The following is a 24,453-nucleotide window of genomic DNA, read 5'->3' as shown; positions in this document are numbered from 1 at the left end:
TTATTTTGTTAACGACAAGGTTTTTTTGTTGTTTTATTTTTAAAAAAATATATTTTATTGATTTTCTTTTTTTTTACAGAGAGGAAGGGAGAGGGATAGAGAGTCAGAAACATCGATGAGAGAGAAACGTCGATCAGCTGCCTCCTGCACACTCCCCACTGGGGATGTGCCCGCAACCAAGGTACATGCCTTTGACCAGAATCGAACCTGGGACCCTTGAGTCCGCAGGCCGACACTCTATCCACTGAGCCAAACTGGTCAGGGCTAACGACAAGGTTTTCATTATGGATTTTAAACTTGAGTCCAGAACTCTTTTCATTAAATATATGGATCTAATCATAACGTAAACATTTTTATTAGCTAGAATTCTAATCTACAACAATTTCAGAAAATGTCAATTTGAATTTGGACTGATGATATCCATTCATTGAAGCCAGAAAATAAGGAACAGGTTTTTCTCCAAGTAACACTGCTCGTTTAAGCTAATCAGAGCTCACACTGACTTTGGTTTTTTTTCTCTCAGGATTGCTTTGGCTTATTGGGGTTTTTTATGGTATCATACTACAAATTTAGGATGTTTTGTCCTATTTTGTTCTAAAATAACTTTGGTATTTTGATAGGGATTGCCTGGAGTCTGTAGATTGCTTTAGGCAATACGCACATTTTAATAATGTGAATTGTTCCAATCCATGAACACAAATCTCTTCAATTTCAAAAATGTCTTATAGTTTTCAGTGTATAGGCCTTTCCTGCCTTTCCTCTCCTTTGTAAGTTTATTTCTAGGCATTTTATTCTTTTCATTGTGATCATAAGAGGGATTGCTTTTTTTCTTTTTTCTTTCAGAGATAGTTCATTGTTAGTATTTAGAAACACAACAAACAATTTCTGTATATTGATTTTGTATCCTGTAACTTCATTATATTCATTTATCATTATTTTGTGTGTGTTGTGTGTGTGTGTTTTTTTGCTGGAATCTTTAGGTTCTTCTCTATATAACTAATATGTGTTGTGCAAACACTGACAGTTTGACTTCATTTAGTTAATGTGGTGTTTCCCGTGGATTGATTTTCTCATGTCGAGCCTTCCTTGCATGCCCGGGATGAATCCCACTGGGTTGTGGTGTAAGATCCCTACAATGTGTTGCTGTATTTGGTTTGCTAATATTTTTTTGAGGATTTTTACATCTAGGTTCATCAGCGATATCAGCCTGTCATACCAGCCTGTCATTTCATTTGTTGATGTTATCCTTACCTGGGTTTGGCACCAGGGTCAGATTGGCCGTGCACAATGAGCTTTCTGGAAGAGTTGGAAAGGGGCAGGTATTAAATCTGCTTGGAATGTTTGGTAGAATTTACCAGGGAAGCCTAGTGTTTTGTTTTTTGGGGAGGTTTTGATTACTGTTTTAATTTCTTTACTATCAGTCCATTCAGGTTTATCAGTCCATTCAGGTTTCCTAATTCTTCATGATTTATGGGCCCAGCACGCTTCCGCTCTTCATGATTTAATCGAAGAAAGTTTTATTATTCTAAAATTTTGTCCACTCCTAGGCTGTCTGATTTAGTGGCATGTAGCCATTCATAATGCTCTTTCATAATCCTCTGTATTTCTGTGGTAACAGTTGTAAATTCTTTTATTTATTTTAAACTCGCTAATATACTTTGAAGCCTCTCTTACCTAAATTTATTCTCTTAAGAGGACAATTCATCACCATAATTTTAAGACATTTTAACATGTGACAACTTGTCTCAATAAATGTCATGACATTTAATACATATATATTTGTGTTTTTAGAATTTTATGTATGTATATGTAGCATTATTTAGGCAATTAAAAACAAGTAGGCCTTATATATTATGGTGACTATAGTTAACAATACTATATTGTATATTTGAAAGTTGCTAAGAGAATAGATCTTCAAAGTCCTCATCATAAGAAAAACATTTTTTATAACTATTTGTGGTCATGGATGTTAAGGAGACTTGATGTTAACTAGACTTATTGTGGTGATCATTTTACAATATATACAAATATTGAATCATTTACTAATGTTATATGCAAATTATACCGTAATAAAAGAAGGCCCAATTGGCATGGCTCAGTAGTTGAGCATTGACCTATGAATCAGGAGGTCACGGTTTGATTCCTGGTCAGGGCTTGCAGGCTTGATCCCCTGTGTGGGGCTTTCAGGAGGCAGCCAATCAATGATTCTCTCTCATCATTGATGTTTCTATCTTCCTCTCCCTCTCCCTCGCTCTCTGAAATCAATAAAAAATATATTTTAAAAAAAGAAAAAAAAGAAACATCAATGATGAGAGAGAATCATTTTTGGTTGCCTCCTGCATGCCCCCCATTGGGGATCGAGCCCACAGCCCTGGCATGTGCCCTGACTGGGAATCAAACCATGAGCCATGCTGGCTGGGCTCTGTGACTTCTTACTGACTTCCGATTCTGTGTCTCTTCCTGTGGTCTCCCTGGGCTTGGGCTTACCTCTCTGAGGTATCCATCTTGCTTAATTCTTTGAAATAAGTCTATAAAAAACCTACTTATTAAAAGTACTTATTATACATTCGAACACAGATGAGCAAGGCATCTCATTTCCTTAGTCCTGCAAAGGAATTCCAAACCAATAGCCCTCTCCCCAAGGCCGTTTTGTGTGCCACCTTTAGTTATTTGTTTATTTATTTCAGTCAGTTAAGCATGATTGCGTTTAGGTTTATGTACTTCTACTGTAGCTTAATATCCTTTTCCTCTCATACTCAAAACCCTGAATTCATAGCACGAAAGTCCAGCCCTAGCTGGTTTGGATCAGTGGATAGAGCACTGACCTGTGGACTGAAGGGTCCCGGGTTTGATTCCAGTCAAGGGCACGAACCTTGGTTGTAGGCTAGATCCCTGGCCCTGGTCAGGATGCATGCGGGAGGCAACCCATCCATGTATCTCTCTCTCATCGATGTTTCTCTCTCTCTGTCTCTCCCCCTCCCTTCCACTCCCTAAAAATCAATGGAAAACTATCCTTGGGTGAGGATTAAAAACAACAACAGCCCTAACAGGTTTGGCTCAGTGGATAGAGCGTCGGCCTGCGGACTGAAGGGTCCCAGGTTCGATTCTGGTCAAGGGCATTTACCTCGGTTGTGGGCACATCCCCAGTAGGGGGTGTGCAGGAGGCAGCTGATGGATGTTCTCTCTCATCAATGTTTCTAACTCTCTATCCCTCTCCCTTCCTCTCTGTAAAAAAAATCAATAAAATATATTTAAACAACAACAACAGAGCATGGAAGTCCATACCTTACGGAGCCATCGACAGAGGCAGTCAGCACCAGTTGTTTGTCTTCTACGTAGATCGCTTGAACAATTTCTAAAGAATGAGCACGCCAGGCAAGCAGCTGCTTGAATTTCTAGACGGCAACGATAAAGCACATGTACCTTGGAATAAGTATGTGCTGATTAAAGTTCAAGCTTGAGCAAACTATTAATCATTAAAGAGCCCAGCTTAGGAGCTCTTAAAATATATTAACATAAATATTATATTAATTATATATAATATTAATATAAATATAAAAATATATTAATGGTGCGGGCATGTGTGGAAGGTGATGGCGCCCCTGCCTCAATGAGCTCTTCTTTTGGTTGGTAAGGTCTCAAAAATTCCATTTTTAGCCTGGCTGGTGTGGCTCAGTGGTTAAGTATCGACCTATGAACCAGGAGGTCATGGTTCGATTCTCGGTCAGGGCACATGCCCGGGTTGTGGGCTTGATTCCCATTGGGGGGCATGCAGGAGGCAGCCATTTGTTGTCTCTCTCTCATTGATGTTTCTACCTCTCTCTCTCTCTCTCTCTCTCACTTCTCTCGGAAATAAAAAAATATATATTTTTTTAAATTCAATTTTTAGATGTTTGATAATCTATACAGATCTCTGGGACAGAAAGTACCTTATGTCTTTAGAAATTTATCATTTAATTGAGGATTAGCAATTCATTTAGTTGAAAATTACTAAATGACTTGATGGAAGAACAGAATAGCCTTAGGATAAAGGCTGTGAGGGAACTCAGAGCGAATATACTCAGGAGCAGGAGCAAGCAGAGTTGAAAGGTGAAGACTGAAGGAGAGAGTGACAAAAAGACTTTTCCTATTTTAAAACTTTATCCAGGTATATTTTGTTATTTTTGTTGGTGGTGTGTGTGTGTGTGTGGGGGGGGACTATATATAATAACTCTAAAACACAAGGAATTAACAAAAGAAACGGGCCTAGCTCATTCTCTTTCAAAGACATCCTGATGTTTGACTGGTAAGTTCCTTCAGGACGTGGCTTATTCTCAACTCTAGGAGCTCCTACACAGGCCACAGAAGACATTGCTTAATTGTTGAACTAGAGTGTCAATTGCAGAGACTGCTCTGCAGTCACATTCCCATAGAGCAGCGGTTCTCAACCTGTGGGTCGCGACCCCTTTGGGGAGTCGAACGACCCTTTCACAGGGGTCGCCTAAGACCATCGGAAAACACATATATAATTACATATTGTTTTTGTGATTAATCACTATGCTTTAATTATGTTCAATTTGTAACAATGAAAATACATCCTGCATATCAGATATTTACATTACGATTCATAACAGTAGCAAAATTACAGTGATGAAGTAGCAACGAAAATAATTTTATGGTTGGGGGTCACCACAACATGAGGAACTGTATTAAAGGGTCGCGGCATTAGGAAGCTTGAGAACCACTGCCATAGAGTGTCCATGAAGATATAAAAGATATAAAAACTGCCTGTGGAAGGCTAAATGATAGATAAGCTCTTTTAAGCTCTGGGTTTCTCCATAGATTCTCACAAATAAGTCAAAACATGATTTCCAGGCAGCCAATCAATGATTCTCTCTCATCATTGATGTTTCTATCTATCTCTCCCTCGTCCTTCCTCTCTGAAATCAATAAAAATATATTTAAAAAACAAAATTAAAAAAACACCACATGAAGTAGGTGGGAAATGACGAGTGGCTGGCTGGCTTGCTCGCTCGCTCACTCACTCACCCCCTCCTTTCCCCAATAGACCAGTGTTACTTGTCATGTGGCTTAAGTTCCCTAGCAGTCTATATGACATGAGTAGGGAGTCTTGGCTTGGAGATCTTTTGTGAAGTCTACCACAGAGAGGTGTCAATCCATATGCGCCGATTCACAAGTTAGACGAAGACTAAAGTCTTACCTTTTCATCATGAGGCGGATCCAGGAAGGAACTAACACTGCAAAGGATCACGTGTCCTTCTGTATAAAATGTGAACATCGCAATATGCAAATGAGTATTCTGTTGTCCAAGTCCATGCTACCTACACTGCCAAGGCATTTATAACAGTAAATAAAGTCGAATCTGAGGAGCCAGCAGTGAAAGAAGAAATTTCATATCAACTTTTATATGTGGCAATTCTTTTCTGTTTCTGGCTTAATAAGTCACAATGAGGTTGCCTTATATACTCAAAGTCAACGTTCTTCTAGACATCAGGGTAGATGAAAGAGAGATGAGTATACAATGACCAAATGAAGCCCAAATGGTTATGAAGATAATTGTCCTACAATCCAAATGATAGTTACAACAACTAGATTTTAAAAAAGCAACAATGACTACACCAAGGCACATCGTATTCAAACTGCAGAAACTCAAACCTAAAGAAAAAAGCTTGAAAGAAGCCACAGGTAAAAATTTCACCTTACTTATAGAGACGTAAAGAGAAAATTACATCTGACACCTGGAAACCATGTAAGCAAGAAGAGAATGGAGTGAAATATTTAAATGTTGAGGAAAAACCCCCACCAACCTAGAATTCTGTGTCCTTAGAAATTATTCTTCAAAAGGGAAGGAGAGCCCGGCCGGTGTGGCTCAGGGGTTGAGCATGGATGGACCTGGAGAGCATTATGCTAAGTGAAATAAGCCAGTTAGAGAAGGACAAGTACCATATGGTTTCACTCATATGTGGACTCTAATAAAATAAACAACCAAACAAAATGGAAATAGATACAGAGATAGAGAGCAGACTAACAACTGTCAGAGGGGAGGGGGGTTGCAAGGCTGGGTTAAAAAGGTGAAGAGATTAAGCAAGCAAGAAAGAAAAAAACTCAAATACAGATAATAGTATAGTGGTTACCAGAGGGGAAGTGGGTGGGGGGAGATGGTAGAAGAGGGTATGGGGGCAGGTGGGGATAAATGGTGATGGAAGGAGACTTGGGGTGGTGACCACACAATACAATATACAGTTGATGTATTATAGAATTGTACACCTGAAACCTATATAATTTATTAACCAATGCCACCCAAATAATAAATTCAATAAAAAATAAAACAAACAGAAAAACACCAAAAAGAATATCATTACATTAAAGAATTAAGATCAACTATATTAGTTATTAACAATAAGTATAAAATAGAGTCTCCTATTGAGAACCAATACTTCCTTTCCTCTCTGTTCATGCCACTTCTCCCTTTAATAATGAAGACTTAATGCAACACAACCCTTTCAAGGTTAAAAATGAAAACTTTGTATTCTCCCCAATAGGTAAGGTCAGGGTAGTCCTATACGCAACTTAAAGATGGAAGAAATAGAATGTCGTACTGTAAGGAAATAGGAATGAAATAGGTGTTCATATCATTGATTGTTCTGTCCATTCAGCAAGCTATCCTTGGCACTCTCAACACCTCTTCTCATTTTTGAGCATCGCTCTTATTCTTTTGTATGAATGATGCCACATATTTTCCTTTTTTATATCTTGTAGGTTAAGACAGCCAACTACATGAAGACAATGACTTACCTACGTTGCTGGTCAGTAGTATCCTGGAACAGGAATCAATGTTCAGTGATGTCAGAGAAATGGCAGAATGTTTTGTAAAAGGTAGCATGTCTTTCAGCAGCCGTCCCTGCATAAAGTATAATCACAGATTCTGTAAAATATTCATATGGGAGTTGAGTTTCTCTATAAGTAGTCTACCTAAAAAATTATCTCTACTACCAAAACACGATCCTATGTGTAGTAAAAGTAATTTGAAACTATCCATAGGAAATTAAATATTCATAAAGGTGTAGACAACTATTCATGATTGGCATCTGGACTCTGATTATTACAGATCATTTGGGGGTTGATTTTTGTACTTCTCCTGACCCTTATCATGCCATTCCTCAGATCTCTTTTCTAGTTATATATTATTTTAAACAAACATTCTTTACAGGTTTACGTGCATCTCACTTGTTTTATTTTATTATTATTATTTTTTAATCCTCAGCCGATATTTTTCCATTGATTTTATTTTTTTTAGAGAGAGTGGAAGAGAGAGGAAAAGACAGAGAGAAACATCCATGTGAGAGAAACACATCGATTGGTTGTCTCCTGTATGTGCCCTGATCAGGGCCCCTGACTGGAATGGAACCTGGGACCCTTCAGTCCACAGGCCAACACTCTATCCATTGAACCACACTGGCCAGGACTCTTCCTCATCCTTTTCTATGCCAGGTAAGTAGTGGGCATCGTCACCTCTATATTCCATAAGCGCAGGTGGCCGTCCTCGTGAGCGGTGACCAGGACAGGAGGCTGAGGTTCGGCCACACCGGTGCTTGCAACGTGTTTTTTGTCCACTGGCTGTTGCTCTCCCACAATGATATCCGTTTGCTCACCTACTGGAAAATTAATGAGCTGCCATGGTGCTGGCAACACTTGAAATTCAAAGTCTTCTAGAACGCGGGTAGAAAATACCCAAAACGACACATTCTTTTCCCTAGAATTTTTTTTTTTTAACCCAAGGGAGTTTCAATCAGGGCAGAGAACAACACGGCATTAGCAAATGGACTCCCATATCGCTGGAAAAACCTGAGAGCTTGCTTTTGGTCCTGTTGCATAGTCTCTTCACTGTACATAACCGCTAAAACCACGTAAACCTCCAGCTCAAGTCTTTCACATACAGAATGGCTTATGCATCTAGTATCAGTTTCAGAGGAGATTAAGAGGCACAGTTATAAATATAAAATAAAAGTGTAATATGCTAATTAGACCAGAAGTCCTTCCGGACGACCTTCCAGACAAAACTGGGGCTGCGAGGGAAGCCCGGGTCTCAGGTGCCAGAGGGAAGCTGGAGGGAAGCCCAGGTCCCAGGTGCCAGAGGAAAGCCGGTGCCGGCAGCTGGGGGAAGGAAGGCCTACTCTTGCATGAATTTCATGCATTGTATATATATTGATTTCAGAAAGGAAGGGAAAGGGAGAGAGAGATAGAAACATCAATGATGAGAGAGAATCATTGACCAGCTACCTCCTGCATGCCCCCCACTGGGGATCAAACCCACAACCTTGGCATATGACCTTGACCGGAATGGAACCCAGGACCCTTCAGTCCACAGGCCAACGCTCTATCCACTGAGCCAAACCGGCTAAGGCACAAAGAAATCATTTTAGAATAAGGGAGTGAGGTGACTTCATACTGACCTTTGCCCTCACCGTCATGTATGCTCTGCTTGCTACCCTGGATTAGGGGAGAAAAAGAAGGTATTTCTAAGACATTGTAAGGAAATGAGATACACTGGATCAGTAGACTCTTCAGATAGCTGATACATTGCTAAGCGTTAAAGTTATTTTTGGATTAATTCTTTGAAATACATATTGCAGAGATTTTCATGTTCCTGAATTGGGTTATCTGTGACACAACTTCCTCCTAGTGGCTCAGAGATAGCATAATAGCGAGAGTAATTAAATGCCCAATGCGTGCCCGTTCGTGGTGTACATTATTTTGCATTTTATTAACAACCATGCATGTGGATGTTATTATTTCCATTTGTTCATCATTTTCACTGATGAAGAAATGGAAACTCGGAGATTAAGGGCTGTCTCTAAAGCTAATCAGATAAATCAGAACACTTGGATTCAAGTTCAAGTGTATCTGACTCCTAATATTCTCATAAGTTTATTCTTTCCACCATGCTAGTGGTTTTTAATTAATTTTTGCAGTGAAAACTCCCCTTTAAACAAAGTCCTAACTAGAAGTGTTACATGTAAACATATGTAAAATTGTAACTGAAAACACAATTTGAAAGCCAAACATTACACAGTGTTGTCTCCTCCCCCTGTGAAATGTATGGAATGCGTTTAGCAAAACCGTCTAAAATTATTTTACCAATGAAAAAGTAGCATCTGTAATTTATTTTATTCATGATTATGTATTGATTATTTGAAGTAATGAAAGCCTTCAGAAATAGGGAAAAATGGATGAAATCAGTTTAGACATTGCTTTATAGAAAAACAAAAAAAACCTTTACATACATACACACACACAGAAATTTTTTTCCTCTTTACTTCTTAAGAATATTTTTTTTAGAGAGAGAGGAGGGGGCAGGGAGAGAGAGAAACATAGAGGTGAGAGCACAACATTCATTGACTGCCTTCTGATCCTGAGCCTGCAACCTTTAACTTGGAATCAAACCAGCAACCTTTCGGTGCACGGGACGACACCCAACCCACTGAGCCACCCCAGCCAGGGCCCCTTTACCTTCTATCGAAGGAAAGGCGAAAATGCAACCAACCCTGATTTTTGAACCAACACTGGGTGTAAAAGTTAGGACACACTCTCCCTATTTCTTGCTTACCTTGCTGCTCTGAGGACCCTTACTAGAGTCACATTGGGACGAAGAGCATACGGAATCCTGGCTTGTCTTCCTGTAAGGAGAGAGAAGAAGCCCAAAGAGGAAACATTGCCAAAACCGGTTTGGCTCAGTGGATAGAGCGTCAGCCTGTGGACTGGGAGGTCCCGGGTTCGATTCCGGCCAAGGGCATGTACCTGGGTTGCGGGCACGTCCCCAGTGGGAGATGTGCAGGAGGCGGCTGATCGATGTTTCTCTCTCATCGATGTTTCTAACTCTCTATCTCTCTCCCTTCCTCTCTGTGAAAAATCAATAAAATATATTTAAAAAAAAAAAAAAAAAAAAAAAAAAAAAGAGGAAACATTTAAGATTCTTTCATACTCAACAGGTGCTCTTCTCTGCTTTGATTTCAGTTCATTCTCTGATACTTCTTTCATCCTCTGTAGACACTGAGCCGCTCACGTATAAAACAAAGCACATCCCATATCTGTGTCACAAATGCTCTGTGCCTGGTGTTGGTGGAAACTGTTGGGGAGCCTCAGGAATTCAGGTTCATTGCTGCCTGGTCTGGGAACGAAACATCTGCCTGTCCCACGCCTCAGGCTAGATGCAGTCCCAGAGGTTCTGACACGGCGTCTAGTGGTGGGAGTGGGTGGGGGTAGGGGTGGGGCCCTGAGTAGCCTGGCTAACTTCTGCTCTACAGTTTCCGGTTCTGGCCTGGTCCACTCTGTGACACTGCTGGAATGGGCTGAACAGTGCCTTGGGGCCTGGTGCAAGCATATCCACAGCAAGTCCTCAAAATATTCTCAGAATAAGGAATTCCAAGCCAACGGAATATATTCTGGCTCACCTCTGGGTGACCCAAAACTCGCATAGAAACACTTTTTTAAAAAATATTTTTTTATTGATTTCAGAGAGGAAGGGAGAGAGAAATAGAAACATCAATGATGAGAATCATTGATTGGCTGCTTCCTGCACGCCCCCTACTGGGGTTTGAGCCTGAAACCTGGGCATGTGTCCTGACCTCCTAGTTCATAGGTCAATGCTCAACCACTGAGCCAAACTGGTCAGGTTAGCATAGAAACTTTTGACTTCTCTTCAGAGAGGTGTTTACCAAGGCCTACGGATGGAAAACCAGACCATAAAGCAAATATAAAGAGAAAAATACCTTCTCTTCAATATTTAAATAATGATCTCTCGCTCTCAGAAATGGATGATGATTGCTCAGTTTTATTGGAGGCCATATGAGACCTGCTGCCATTTGATCTGTCTGTGTCACATCCGTGCTCACAGAGTTTGATTTTGGCTACAAGTGTGGTCAAGGGAGCATTTCCCCTCTTTGCTACTGTTGTAAAGGGTGCTGTGGGTCGGACCAAGTGAAGGAAATTACATTCCCACACAGCAAATTGGATCCCCGGGGACCATCCACTACAAAAGCCAGTGACGGGGAAGGAAGCTGACACCAGGCAGTCTACCCAATTTGCCTTCCCTCACGTGTACCTTCCTTAAGGCTGGGATGGGGAGAACTCTTTGGATGTCGCCCACGTAAGACTCAGACAGCATTTCTCTATCAGTAAGTACCAAGTTACCTTGCACACTCAAGGGTACGAAAGAGGAACGTGATGTCGTTAACTCTATAGCGTTTGGGATCCAGGTCCGGATTGACAGTGAAGCAATCTTCAGGTCTGTACCTGGAAGGAAACATACGTGTACACGATAAACATGTAAGAATTAGGTAACTTACATGCCTTACATTACAAATCCCACGCAGAGCTCACCAACTCCTAAAATGTTGATCTCGAACATGAATAGAAAATCCAGAGGTATAGCATTTGAACATAACTTTTTTTAATAAGGCTCTGTGTAGCTACACAAACATTGAGAGTGTAAAAGTCCTTTAATTCAAGTGGCTGGTCTATTCTTCCTACTTGTAGGTCAGAGAGTGGGCTTCTGTAATATCCTAGAAGTTTCATAGGATTTAAAGGTTAGAATTCTAGCCCTAGCCGGTTTTGCTCAGTGGATAGAGCGTCAGCTTGCAGACTGAAGGGTCCCTGGTTCATTTCCGGTCAAGGGCACGTACCTTGGTTGCCGGCTCCTCCCTGGCCTGGGCCCTGGTCAGGGCACGTGCAGGAGGAAACCAATCAATGTGTTTTTCTCACATCGATATTTCTCTCTGTCTCTCCCTCTCTCTTCCACTCTCTCTAAAAAAAAAAAAAATCAATGGAAAAATATCCTCGCGTGAGGATATTTAAAAAAAGGTTATAATTCTACTCTTTGAACAAGTAGAGTGATAAATTTGAATAAAATATAGTATTGCCACCAGGGAACTTAGAACAGAGTGGAGAAGACAAGCAGGGAATTCAGTGATTATGCTGCTCTTGTTACTGGAGTCTCCCACTGACCCAGATTCCAAAGAATTGATCACCTTCCCAGGCAGTTTCCACTCGCACTTCATGTTCAGCTCTTTTTAAAAAATATATATTTTTATTGATTTCAGAAAGGAAGGGAGAGGGAGAGAAAGAAACAGCAATGATGAGAATCATTGATTGGCTACCTCCTGCATGACCTCCCACTCTGGGGATCAAGCCTGAAACCCAGGCATGTGCCCTGACCGAGAATTGAACCATGATCTCCTGGTTCATAGGTTGACGCTCAACCCCTGAGCCACACTGGCCGGGCCATGCTCAGCTCTTAAAGCCACACTTAACATTTCTTATAGCAAATGGACCTCAAAGCAAAATGTTCCTCTTCCTTTAATGCAGTGGTTCTCAACCTGTGGGTCACGACCCCTTTGGGGGTCGAAAGACCCTTTCACAGGGGTAGCCTAAGACCATCAGAAAACACATATATAATTACATATTGTTTTTGTGACTAATCACTATGCTTTAATTATGTTCAATTTGTAACAATGAAATTGGAGGTTACCACAACATGAGGAACTGTATTAAAGGGTCGTGGCATTAGGAAGGTTGAGAACCACTGCTTTAATGGAAATTGCCTCTGCTAATTGGATCTGTTGAGTGATGAAGGAAGCTCTTGAGGGGCTGGGGGAGGGTGAACCAAGCTCAAAAGAGGAGCCTGTGGGCTTGATGACTTGTTCAGCTCAAACTTTTTACACATTTCTGCTCTGCAGACTAGCTGAATGGTGGAATGGATTATTAATGAGCAAGAACAATTTCTAGTTTGGTCCCCAAAGAGCTTTGAACAGGAAGAGAAGAGCTGTTTCTTCCTGACTGGTGAAGGGATCTTAGGCCAAGTTTGAGGTAGAGGTAGAGATGGCCTCCGCCGTGAATATGGGTACCATATCTCGTGTCAGAGCCTTTAAAGCTGAGCCTAAATTACATTAGACATTGCTGTGCTAAATTATATGTTTTGCAAAAATACTCCACTGGTTCTAAATCGATTGTTTTTACATAATCATCTTTTCCTAAGGAGACACTGTAATTCTCTGATTAGATGTGGTGTTTGTATGCATCCCTTGGTGAAATGCCTAGCACTTCAACAAGGAGGAGCTCCACCTTTAAGCTGGACATGTTCTCAGGGCAGCTCCCCCCTCCTTGGGCTGTGGCATCAGGACTCTATGCCCTTTGTGTCTAGCTGATTTCCCTTGGTGGTGAGTCATGCACCATCCGACACTTATAGTGTGAGAACTGCATTAATAAAAGGGTGAGAAATTGTACAGTGCATATGCAAATGACAAGTAGACTGTGAGAAAAGCTTACGGGTGAGGGTTGAAGAGAAGGAACAGAAGGATGACAGAAATTTTAGGGGCCAGGACCTAGAGAACACGAGCTGGGGTACAGAGGGAGCGTTCTGCAGAAACATCTACTTCAACGAAAGGTTCAAAGGAGAATAAATCCAGGGCTAAACAAGAAAGATGCATGTTCTCTCAAAAGCTGGTTAAGCCCTAGCCAGTTTGGCTCAGTGGATAGAGGATTAGCCTGCGGACTGAAGGGTCCCAGGTTGATTCCAGTGAGGGCACATGCCCAGGTTGCAGGCTCGATCCCCAGTAGGGGGCGAGCAGGAGGCAGCCGATCAATGCTATGATTCTCTCTCATCATTGATGTTTCTAACTCTCTCTCCCTCTCTGAAATCAGTTTTTTAAAAAGTTGGTTAAAAGTAAAGACTCAGACTGAGATTGGGAAGGGCCACGGAGTCTGGGTAGACCAGTAGTATGTAATGCACTGTAAATAGAGAGGCAGAGATTTCTTTTGCATTTTCTTCTTTTTCCTTGTTCTCTCCCACTCTCTTCTTTCCTCCTTTTTACCTCTTCCCTTCCCCCAAATGCTCAGATAAATTTGACTTTCCTGTTATTCATTCATCAAGGTTCTTGACCACCTTGTACCTCAAAGTACAATATTACAGATTCCTTTGACCGAGGGTGTTCACACGTGGCCCTTGCTCTCTAGCCCAATTGCACAACTGTGGATTGCTTATTACTTGCAATCCATCCAGAGCAAATAGCACGGTTGTTCTATTGTTTCCTTTACAACCCATGGCAAGAACATTTAGAAATGGATGGCAGGGAGAAGGTGAAGTTTTTGACCATAGCATGAAGAAAATCTAATGGGTGGAGATTTGGAATTGCCAATGCCATGGCTTTGTTAGCACTGCTGTGTAATGAGTTAGATGTGTTGGGGGCGGTGAATGAGAAGGAAAAGCCATCCAGAATGCCTCTCACCATTTGACTTTGGTGGCTTGGTAGATGGTGTCACTGGGTATACAGGAAGAGGAGTTGTTTGGGGGAGGGGGAGGTTGAGCCAAAGTTTGGGGCATGTGGGACTTTAAGGTAATTGGGGCTTGGTCATTGCCAGATATGTATGTTTGAAGCTCTGGGGAGATTAGAGTTTAAATTTAGTGTGTATTTTCAGTATTTGTTGTTCAGGTTATGAATTTGGACAGGATAACACATGCAAGCATGTACTAGAGCAGTGATGGGGAACCTATGACACACGTGTCAGAGGTGACACGCGAACTCATTATTTTGGTTGATTTTTCTTTGTTAAATGGCATTTAAATATATAAAATAAGTATCAAAAATATACATCTTTGTTTTACTATGGTTGCAAATATCCAAAAATTTCTATATGTGACACGGCACCATAGTTAAGTTAGGGTTTTTCAAAATGCTGACACGCCGAGCTCAAAAGGTTCACCATCACTGTACTAGAGTGAGAAGAGTAAAAGTCAAAGCACTTGAGAACACAAATACTTAAGGCTCATCTTATTTATATTACTAGAGGCCAGTGCATGAGGTTCATGCACTCGTGGGGTCGCTCAGTCTGCCTGCACCCTCTCGCATTCTGGGAGCCCTCAGAGCGCTGTCGCCACCACTACTGCGCTCGCCAGCTGTGAGCCCGGCTATTGGCTGAGCAGAGCTCCCCCTGTGGGAGTGCACTGACCACCAGGGGGCAACTCCTGCATTGAGTGTCTGTCCCCTGGTGGTCAGTGCGCATCATAGCGACTGGTCATTCCGCCATTTGGTCGATTTGCATATTAGCCTTTTATTATATAGGATTCTGGGATTTAGACACTTACTACATAGTCTCCTCATGATCATGGCTCCAGGAATGCCTCCCTTGATAGTAACTACTACTTTTATTTATTGCTTTTGTTGATTTATTTGTTTTAGCATTGAATGTTATTTTGGCTCTTCTGTAGTACAACTTACATTATTTTAAAAAAAAGATGCAACTTACAATTCTTTGACAGTGGATGTTACAAAATTCCACAAGATGATCACACCATTTACGGTTCCAGCGGCTATCAAATTATATCCTTCTACTTGCAATATATCAATGCAGTTCACTTCTGAACTGACCGTAGGATTCTAAAGAAGGGAGGAAACCAACTCATTGACCGTCATGAACACAGTATCTAACCACAATACACATGCTGTGTGTACACTTTGTCATCTCATCATTAACTTAAAATGTCTTGTGATTTTTCAAAAAATTTACCGGAGTAGAGTTGGTATACAATATTATATTTGTTTCAGGTGTACGACATAGTGATTTGACATGTATATGCTTTACAATGTGATCACCATAAGTATGAAAACCATCTGTCATGCAAAGTTCTTACGATGTTATTGACTCTATTCTCTGAGCTGTACATTACATCTCCATGACTCATGTTATAGCTGAAATTAAGCGATAGTACATTGAAATTCATTGCATTATTTTCTCTACTTCTGTGTATGTTTGTAATGTTCCATAATAAAAGGGAAGAAAATCAAGAAATGAAACTTACAGGAACATCTTGAGGATGGGTTTTCTCAGCTATCAACGAAACATATGGGAAGGGAAGAGCCATGCTCCTGTCTTTAGTAGACGTTTTCAGACGCACAATATGATTACCGTCTTGTAGGACAGGTATGACATCAGGCAGCTCCCATATCACAATGAGACAAATATCATTTTCTTTACCCTTTAATAGAAACCCAGTGAGGACATGAGAAACTCAATTAACTATTTTATTCGGAACTGTTGTAAGGATATAGAGAAAAATAGAACAAGCCAGGATGTATCTGCCACCCAGTTTTGTCAAGTCTTAAGTTCTATCTACCCCTCCCTAATATAATTCCTCTTTTTTTCTTCCCTTTCCAGAAGTAACTAGTAACCTGAATAAGGTGTTAGTTATGAAAGTTTGTATATTTATACATAAATATATACATACATTCTACATGTATATAAGTAAATCTATATAAGTATTGCTTTCAGGCTTTTAACCATTTTTTTTTTGAAAACCCTAACTTTTATTTTTGAAAGACAGCTGAATAAACTGGCAAAAGCCAGTTTTGTTGAAATTTCAAGATGGTATAAAAATGCTTCCAGGATATATAGTCAGCATATTCACATTCACTTCGGCTCCATTCGGATGGATTTCAGCTTCCAACAGGCTTTTAACCTTTCAATAAAGTTATCAAGCTGTATAAATTCTTCTTCAACTCTCTTGTTTCACTTAAAATTATATTTCTGAGTCCTGGCCGGAGTTGCTCAGTTGGTTGGAGCATCGTCCCATACACCAGAAGGTCAAGGGTTCAATTTCCAGTCAGGGTTCATACCTGGGTTGGGGTTTGGTCTCAGTAGGGGCACATACAGGAGGCAAACAATTGATGCTTCTCTCAAATCTATGTTTCTCTCTCTCTAAAAATCAAGAAAAACATATCCTCGGGTGAGGATTAAAAAATTTATACTTTTGAGATTTTTTACATAAAGTTCTAGTTCATTTATTTTTAACTGCTTTATAGTGTTGTATGAATATACTACAACTGATTTAACCCATTCTCTTAGTAATGGATATTAAGCTTGTTGTCAATTTTTTGCTGCTTGTTTTTATGGACAATTGCTACAGCTTCTAGAACAATTCCTGGAGTAGAATTATCAAGTTGTAAGATATGCATGTTATCAACTTTACTAGATATTGCCAAGTGACTTTTCAAGGAGTGTTCATCTTTTCCCACTCCCAACTGGAGCAGAGCAGAGTTCTCCTTTCTTCTCATTCTTGCCAACACTTGATTTTACTCGATTATTTAGCCTACCTAATGGGTTTGAAATGGGACATTTAAAAATTAATCTTAGCCCTAGCTAGTTTGGCTCAGTGGATAGAGCATCAGCCTGTGGACTGAAGGGTCCTGGGTTCGATTCCGGTCAAGGGCACATGCCAGGGTTGTGGGCTCAATCCCCAGTAGGGGGTGTGCAGGAGGCAGCCGATCAATGATTCTCTCTCATCATTGATGTTTCTAACTCTCTCTCCCTCTTTGAAATCAATAAAAATATTAAAAAATTTAATTGTAAAATATATTAATTATATCAATCACATTTTCTGAATTACTGAACTGAACTTTTTATGTGTTTGTGAAACATTTGGCTTTCCTTACCTGTCCTTGGTCCATTTTCATCTTGGGCTGTTTGGTTTTCTTCTGCATTTGTGGGATTTCTTTAGCTACTCTGGTTCCTAATCTTTTCTCACTTACCTGGGATCCAGTGAGTGGTCTTTTCACACTATGTGACTTGTTTTTCACTTTTTAAAGAAAAGAGCTTATTTTTAATTTGAAAGCAAGACATTGTTGTGGCACCCCATCTGTGAAAATGTTATAGCTCTCATATTTTCAGGAGTGTTTTTTTTATGTCCTTTTATTTTATTTCTACAAAACTCTGGCATATTTGTGTTGAATTTATTTTAGGCACCTCATATTTTTCTTTGCTATTGTAATGCAATCATTTATTCTGCTTTCTAGTTGGTTATTATTGATGACATGCTATTGAATTTTGAAATGAGGATAAAAGCCATATTTTTAAGGTTGGTCATTTTGCCAGCAGAGCAGGATTTTAAAGGTTGAAAGCAGCTACAGTAAAGTGGAGAGAATATTGGCCTAAGCGTGAAAACAACAGATTTCTAGTCTGAGTTCTAGTGAGAAGTTGAACAGAGCACCTGTCTTCTTTGGGCCTTATTTTCCTTATTTATAAGATGAGGAGTTTAGCTAGTTGACAAACAAAAGTCCTTTTTTTTTTTTTTTACTTTAATATATATCTGTATTGATTTCAGAGAGGAAGGAAAAAGGAGAGACAGAAACATCAATGATGAGAGAGAATCATTGATCAGCTGCCTCCTATATGGCCCCAAGTGGGGATCGAGCCTGCAACCCAGGCATATGGCCTGACCTGGAATCGAACTGTGCCCTCCTGGTTCACAGATCAATGCTCAACCACTGAGCCACACAGGCCGGGCAGTCCTTTCATTTTTCAAAGTTTTTATTTTCTAGGTGATCTAAGGTCTCTGTGCTTTCATATTTATGCTAATTTCCCTAAAAGTATGGGCCAGTGGTTCTCCTACTGACCAGTTGTTTTTTGTTAGAGTTTGTGCCATTGTGGGAGCAGAATGCATCTCAGCCACATCCAAACAGTGAGTGGAGATGGGTATCCTCAGTACCAGCTTTGCTAGGTTCACATGCCCCCTTGGTGGTATGAGTTGACCGCCACGGTTTTCATGGCGTTAGCTGGTTTCAACGGACCCACTTAGGACAGCAAAATAAAAAATAAAAATAAAAACCCACAAAATATTGACTTACAGTTACTAACATTTAATTTTACAAGAGAGGACATAGGAAAGGCGGGACTAGGAACACTGCTATCATCATTGTATGAGAGGAGGGGTTATATTTTAATATGAAAAAGTAAAAGTAGGAAAGATATAATCTTAACACTTAAAAAATAAAATTAGCCCTAACCGGTTTGGCTCAGTGGATAGAGAGTGTCGGCCTGCGGACTGAAAGGTCCCAGGTTCAATTCTGGTCAAGGGCTTGTACCTTGGTTGCGGGCACATCCCCAGTGGGAGGTGTGCAGGAGGCAGCTGATCGATGTTCCTCTCTCATTGATGTTTCTAACTCTCTATCCCTCTCCTTCTGCTCTGTGAAAAATCAATAAAATACATATTTTTTAAAAAAAGTAAAATTAGCTCTAGGAAAAAGCTATCCTTGTTTTCTTCATTTTATTCCTAATTGGTGAAAACTTTGACCTCTGGTTTGCATTAGCGGATAGGCCTTTGGGAATCGGTGCTCTGGGAAACCAGCAGCTCACGTGACGCTAAGGGCGTGCAGGCCATTCATTGCTTCACAGAGGAAGCTCCTTTGCTCTAAGGGACCTACAAATAGGGCTACACGAGTAAACTCACCAAGCAATGTGGCCAGAAGGGAGGGAAAATAAAGAGACATAAGTGGCTCTTTAGCATTTGAAATATTTGCGGTGCATTAATCAAAATCTCTAAACTCACACAGTGCTTTGGTCATACTGTAAGGATAGCAATTTCTCACCGATCAATGGTTTTTATCAAGAAGATTTTAGGATCAAGTGAATAAATAATCTGATGAACAGAATAAACTGGTGATTATAATAGAATCAGGGGCATAGAAAGGGAGTGGACTGACTATTCTTGGGGGGGAAAGGGGTGTGGGGGATGTGGGAAGAGACTGGACAAAAATCGTGCACCTTTGGATGAGGACAGTGGGGGGTGGGTGAGGGTGGAGGGTGGGGGGGGAACCGGGTGGAGGGGAGCTATGGGGGGGGGGAAAGAGGAACAAATGTAATAATCTGAACAATAAAGATTTAATTTTAAAAAATGAATTAATTTTAAAAAAAGAAGATTTTAGGAGCAAAATGTATCCAAATTTAAAAAAAAATTATGTTGGCAGAATGCAATGTTATCTCCTTAAAATAGAGATCATGAAAAAATTGTTGTTCCTGTCTCTTGTGGTCTATGACGTTGTATCAACGGGCCAGTTTATAACCCATTACGTGGCTCCAAGGCCACACCCAGACCATCTGGCACAGTGATGATTTCTGAAAGGATCGGGCAGTTGCACAAGCACTTTTCTGAGGTTGAGAAGATAAAATCAAGACTATGAGTGCCAGAGAGACAATACATTTCAATCCCCTAAGGACTGGTTCGAAGACATTCAAACTTACGGGGAGTCTGCCTCAGTACATAATGCATTAGCAATGGCCCCTGAGTGGCCGGCTGTGCCTACGGAAGCAGTGTTTGCTGTTTGTTTAATGCAGCTGAGGGTCTGGGAGGATAGAGGTTTGGTGCATCTTCCCTTCACTCCACTCCCAGCTCCAACTCCAGGAATGAACTATCCCATTCATTTACTATTGTACACCTTACAAGAGGTGTCTTATAGTTCTTTCTGGGAAGAGTATAATGAATCATCTTTTTCCCAGCAGTAGGCCAGCAATCATCTTAATAACTGCTGGGTTTCTTTTTAAGTTGTGTTTTGCGGGGTGTGTGTGTGTGTGTTTTAATACGTTTTTATTGATTTCAGAGAGTAAGGGAGAGGAAGAGAGAGAGATAGAAACATCAATGATGAGAAATAATCATTGATCGGCTGCTTCCTGCACGCCCCCTACTGGGGACCCAGCCAGCAACCCAGGCATGTGCCCTGACTGGAAATTGAACTGTGACCTCCTGGTTCATAGGTCAATGCTCACCCACTAAGCCACACCGCCCGAGTAGTGCTAGATTTTTTTTTTTCTGATCTTAGCTTTCAGAAGGGGACTAATGATGATGATGATGATGATGTGATAAATAGTAATAATGAGTCCCTGAGTTCTAGGTGGGGAAAGATTCACTCAATAGGCAGAATAAATGACCTAGCCTTCATTTCAAATATGAAGAAGGCATTCTTAGGGAGTACTAGACTCGCCGGAAAAATAAATTAGCCTACCTCAAATATCCCAACACAGCCCTGAGCAGATTGCATCCTTAACCTTAAAGTACACAGAGCAATTTTGGTGACAACCTGAGAAAGTGACCTGAGCATTCCTGAGCACGTCATGGATCCTAAGGGACAGAGGAGAATCAGCGCTCCCTCTTAGGGAGCAGTTTCGCCAGGGACCATCCCCCAGCTGTGTGTCAACTTAGCCTTTCTGGTTCCCGCTCCAGAAATCCCTCAGCAAACACTGGATGGGTGCGATGCTGTGGCTGAGCAGCTCTTCTTTTTTTTAAAATATAATTTTATTGATTCCAGAGAGGAAGGGAGAGGGGGAGAGAAATAGAAACATCAATCATTGATCGGCTGCCTCCTGCACACCCCTCACTGGGGATCTAGACCGCAACCTGGGCATGTGCCCTGACTGGGAATTGAACCAGTGACCTTCTGGTTCATAGGCTGACACTCAACCATTGAGCCATACTGGCCGGGCTGAGCAGCTCTTCTTTTTGGCTCTTTGTTGTTGTTGTTTTTTGTTTTGTTCTTCTAATATGTTTTTGTTGATTCCAGAGAGGAAGGGAGAGGGAGAGAGAGAGAAACATCAATGATGAGAGAGGAACATCATTGACCAGCTGCCTCCTGTATGGCCCCTACTGGGGATGAAATCTGCAATGGAGGTATGTGCCCTTGACCGGGAATCGAACCCGGGACCCTTGTGTCTGCAGGCCGACGCTCTCTCCACTGAGCCAATCCAGCCAGGGCCTTTTTGGCTCTTTGCTTGGTCCTGGGCAAGCTTACTTGGCAGCCTCCTAGGGAGGAGGGTGGGGAAATGCCATCCTTAGCTGGCTGGCAAGAGAGGAGTTCAGTGGGGATGGTCCCCAGACGCAGCTGGTTTTCCCAAGAAGAGCAGAGAGAGTACAGGTGTCCACGGGGGATGGCAAACCTGCATCATTTTGATCTTCCCGCTGTGCTCCAGGACGAGGAGCAGGTGCTGGTGTTTCTCCTGCACCTTCAGGAAGGCCAGGCGCTTCACCCAGTGCTCCTCCTCCTTCCAGTCCTTCCCTTCCGGCAGCACCTTCAGCTCCTGCCCGCTGCCGAAGTCCCAGATCTTAACGGTTCCTGGGCACAGAGGGAGACGCGGTGGGTGGAAAGGCATGGATAGGAAGCTGGGCTCTTATCTCAGGGAACACGGACCTCATTGAAAGCTTTCTGCCCACGATTTATTCTATGTCCATTTCCCACTGAAATGTGAGTCTCTCTGGCCTTGCTGTGCACAGTGTACGTTTCTGGGGGCCTGGATTGGACTCAGGCTGACAAACATGAAACGGGCCCAGGCAATGTCTTGAAATTGCGACCGTTTTCTTTGAACTCTCCTATCTGAGCTTTCTGTCTTAAATGGACCTTTTCTGCCTTTATTCTCCCAAGGCTTTCCAGTTTGCTAAATACCCCCGATATCTATCCACTTGTACATCTAACATTATGCCACAATTACTATTATTATTATTATTTAAAAATGTTTATTGATTTCAGAGAGGAAGGGAAAGAGAGAGAGAGAGAGAGAGAGAGAGAGAGAGAGAGAGAGAGAATCATTGATTGGCTGCCTCCTGCATGCCCCCTACTGGGGATCAAACCTGCAAACCCAGGCATGAGCCCCGACAGGGAATCGAACTGTGGCCTCCTGGTTCATAGGTGGATGCTCAACCACTGAGCCACACCGGCTGGGCATCCACAATTGTTACTAATAGAAAGATCATCACTGCAATAGTAAAGATCGCAGGGTCACCTCAGGGTTAGGTATAGTGGGCTGCCCCTCACAGCACTTTGCCTCCCCTCCCTTAACTGTTAATACTTAAAACGCCCTCTGGACTGGATGACTAATGCAATAAAATATTATGCTTGCATGAAAATAGTGCCATCTCAGCCACATTGAATTGCTTAATGCTTATGTCTGATAATAGCTGTGTCCATTGCTCAGAATTTCTATTATGACTAATTTTCACCTTGTGCAGGGTTGCTAAGAGCAGGGGACTGCCTTCTTAGGATCTGTCCCATGAGAGAGCAGCGGCATTCACTCAATCACACTGTATCCACTCAGCAGAGGCAATTTTATTTCATGGGTATTGCTATCTGCTCACACTTTTAAAAAGCAGACTCTTAGCCCAGCTGGCATGACTCAGGGTTGAGCGTCGACCTATGAACCAGGAGGTCACGGTTCGATTCCTGGTCAGGGCACATGCCCCGTTGTGCACTTGATCTCCAGTGGAGGACTTGTGGGAGGCAGCTGATCAGTGATTCTCCCTCATCATTAATGTTTCTATCTCTCTCTCCCTCTTCCTTCCTCTCTAGAATCAATAAAAATATTTAAACACACACACACACACACACACACACACACACACACACACACAAAACAACACAGCACAGCCTGAGCCTCCAATGTGTACACTTCACCTAACCTCAAGGAGCTCACACGAATAGACAAGTTGAAAGGAGAATTCGAGGTGTTCTATGACAAAGCTGGCTGGATATTTCGTGTGGCCCCCAAATCTACCGTCAATAAAAATATTATCAACAACCACTGAACCTAATATGTATATCTTAGCAGATGGTCCCCAAAAGTAGGACTGAATGAGTTAGTGCAACACAGATAAGTCCAAGCAAAGATGGAGGAAGACTGTATGTGGGGAAGACTTTTGCAAACTGTAAAGCAGCTGTATGATGTAATGGAAAGTATTGATTACGGTGAACATCCGTCTCCGGACAAGAATGCCCATCAAAGAAGAGTTATCACGCTCCTGTCAGGCGCTATGATCTTGCTGTCATGGTTACGTGGTCCAGCCAGGTTCATGCCCTCCCTGTGACTCAAACTACTAATGAGCTTCCTGAGCAAACTCTCAGAGCACTAACACAGGGAGGCCGTGTTTTGAATCTTAGTCTGACCATTATACGCTCCTGTGGCAAAAAGAAATCCACTGTCATCGATAGCTGCAGAAGTCAGTTCAATATTGAAGCCATGAGGGTCTAGAATCTGGTATATTTGGAGGCCAGTCTCAAGTTCCCACACCTATAGGTAAGAACAAGAAAATCAAATGCCTTTCAGTTCTTATCAACAAATTTACAGTATTCAAGACAGCCTCAAAATTGGTGCTATGGCCCTGGCCGGTTTGGGCGAGTGGTCATCGCACTGGCCCCTTGGACCAAAGGTCTTAGGTTTGATTTCCAGTCAAGGGCACATAACTGGGTTGCAGGTTATCCCTGCCCTGGTTGAGGTGTGTGTGGGAGGCAACCAATGAAGGTGTTTCTCAAATCCCTCTCTCTCTTTCTGTCTTTCCTCTCTCCCTCCCCCTCTCCTCCCTGCCTCCCTTCCACTCTCTCTAAAAACCAATGGAAAAAATATCCTCGGGTGAGCATTTTTAAAAAAAAGAATGGTGCTACGTCCATCTAACACCCTTCTCAGCATTCTGCCATGAATGTTGATTTGCTCAAAGGAAGTTCTAAACGATGCAAGGCCGCCTCCTTGTGACTGTGCTGCCCTGGGGGTGTCTGTGGCTGAGACAGGCAGGGACTGTTCCAGGAAGCCTGTGCAGGAAGTAGTCCATTGCTATTGTAAGTATGGAGCAAGATGAAAATAGAACAGTGATGA

General features: G+C 41.7%; 1 protein-coding gene across 1 annotated transcript in view; it reads right to left on the bottom strand.

Annotated features, from left to right (window-relative positions):
- The window catches only part of WDR64 (WD repeat domain 64), a 60,468-nt gene that overhangs the window by 6,006 nt on the left and 30,009 nt on the right, over positions 1-24,453 (bottom strand). Inside the window, exons 12-22 of the mRNA XM_006103198.3 lie at positions 23,751-23,874; positions 21,754-21,929; positions 15,854-16,030; positions 15,301-15,431; positions 11,191-11,292; positions 9,608-9,677; positions 8,454-8,490; positions 7,513-7,652; positions 6,796-6,901; positions 5,201-5,259; positions 3,286-3,395 (exon numbers count right to left, since the gene is read on the bottom strand). Coding sequence (XP_006103260.1) covers positions 3,286-3,395; positions 5,201-5,259; positions 6,796-6,901; positions 7,513-7,652; positions 8,454-8,490; positions 9,608-9,677; positions 11,191-11,292; positions 15,301-15,431; positions 15,854-16,030; positions 21,754-21,929; positions 23,751-23,874 — 1,232 coding nt within the window. The remainder of the gene's footprint in view (positions 1-3,285; positions 3,396-5,200; positions 5,260-6,795; positions 6,902-7,512; positions 7,653-8,453; positions 8,491-9,607; positions 9,678-11,190; positions 11,293-15,300; positions 15,432-15,853; positions 16,031-21,753; positions 21,930-23,750; positions 23,875-24,453) is intronic.

This window comes from Myotis lucifugus, unplaced genomic scaffold (assembly GCF_000147115.1).
Source record: "Myotis lucifugus unplaced genomic scaffold, Myoluc2.0 scaffold_468, whole genome shotgun sequence".
Taxonomy (NCBI): Eukaryota; Metazoa; Chordata; class Mammalia; order Chiroptera; family Vespertilionidae; genus Myotis; species Myotis lucifugus.
This window is presented reverse-complemented; position numbering and strand designations above follow the sequence as displayed.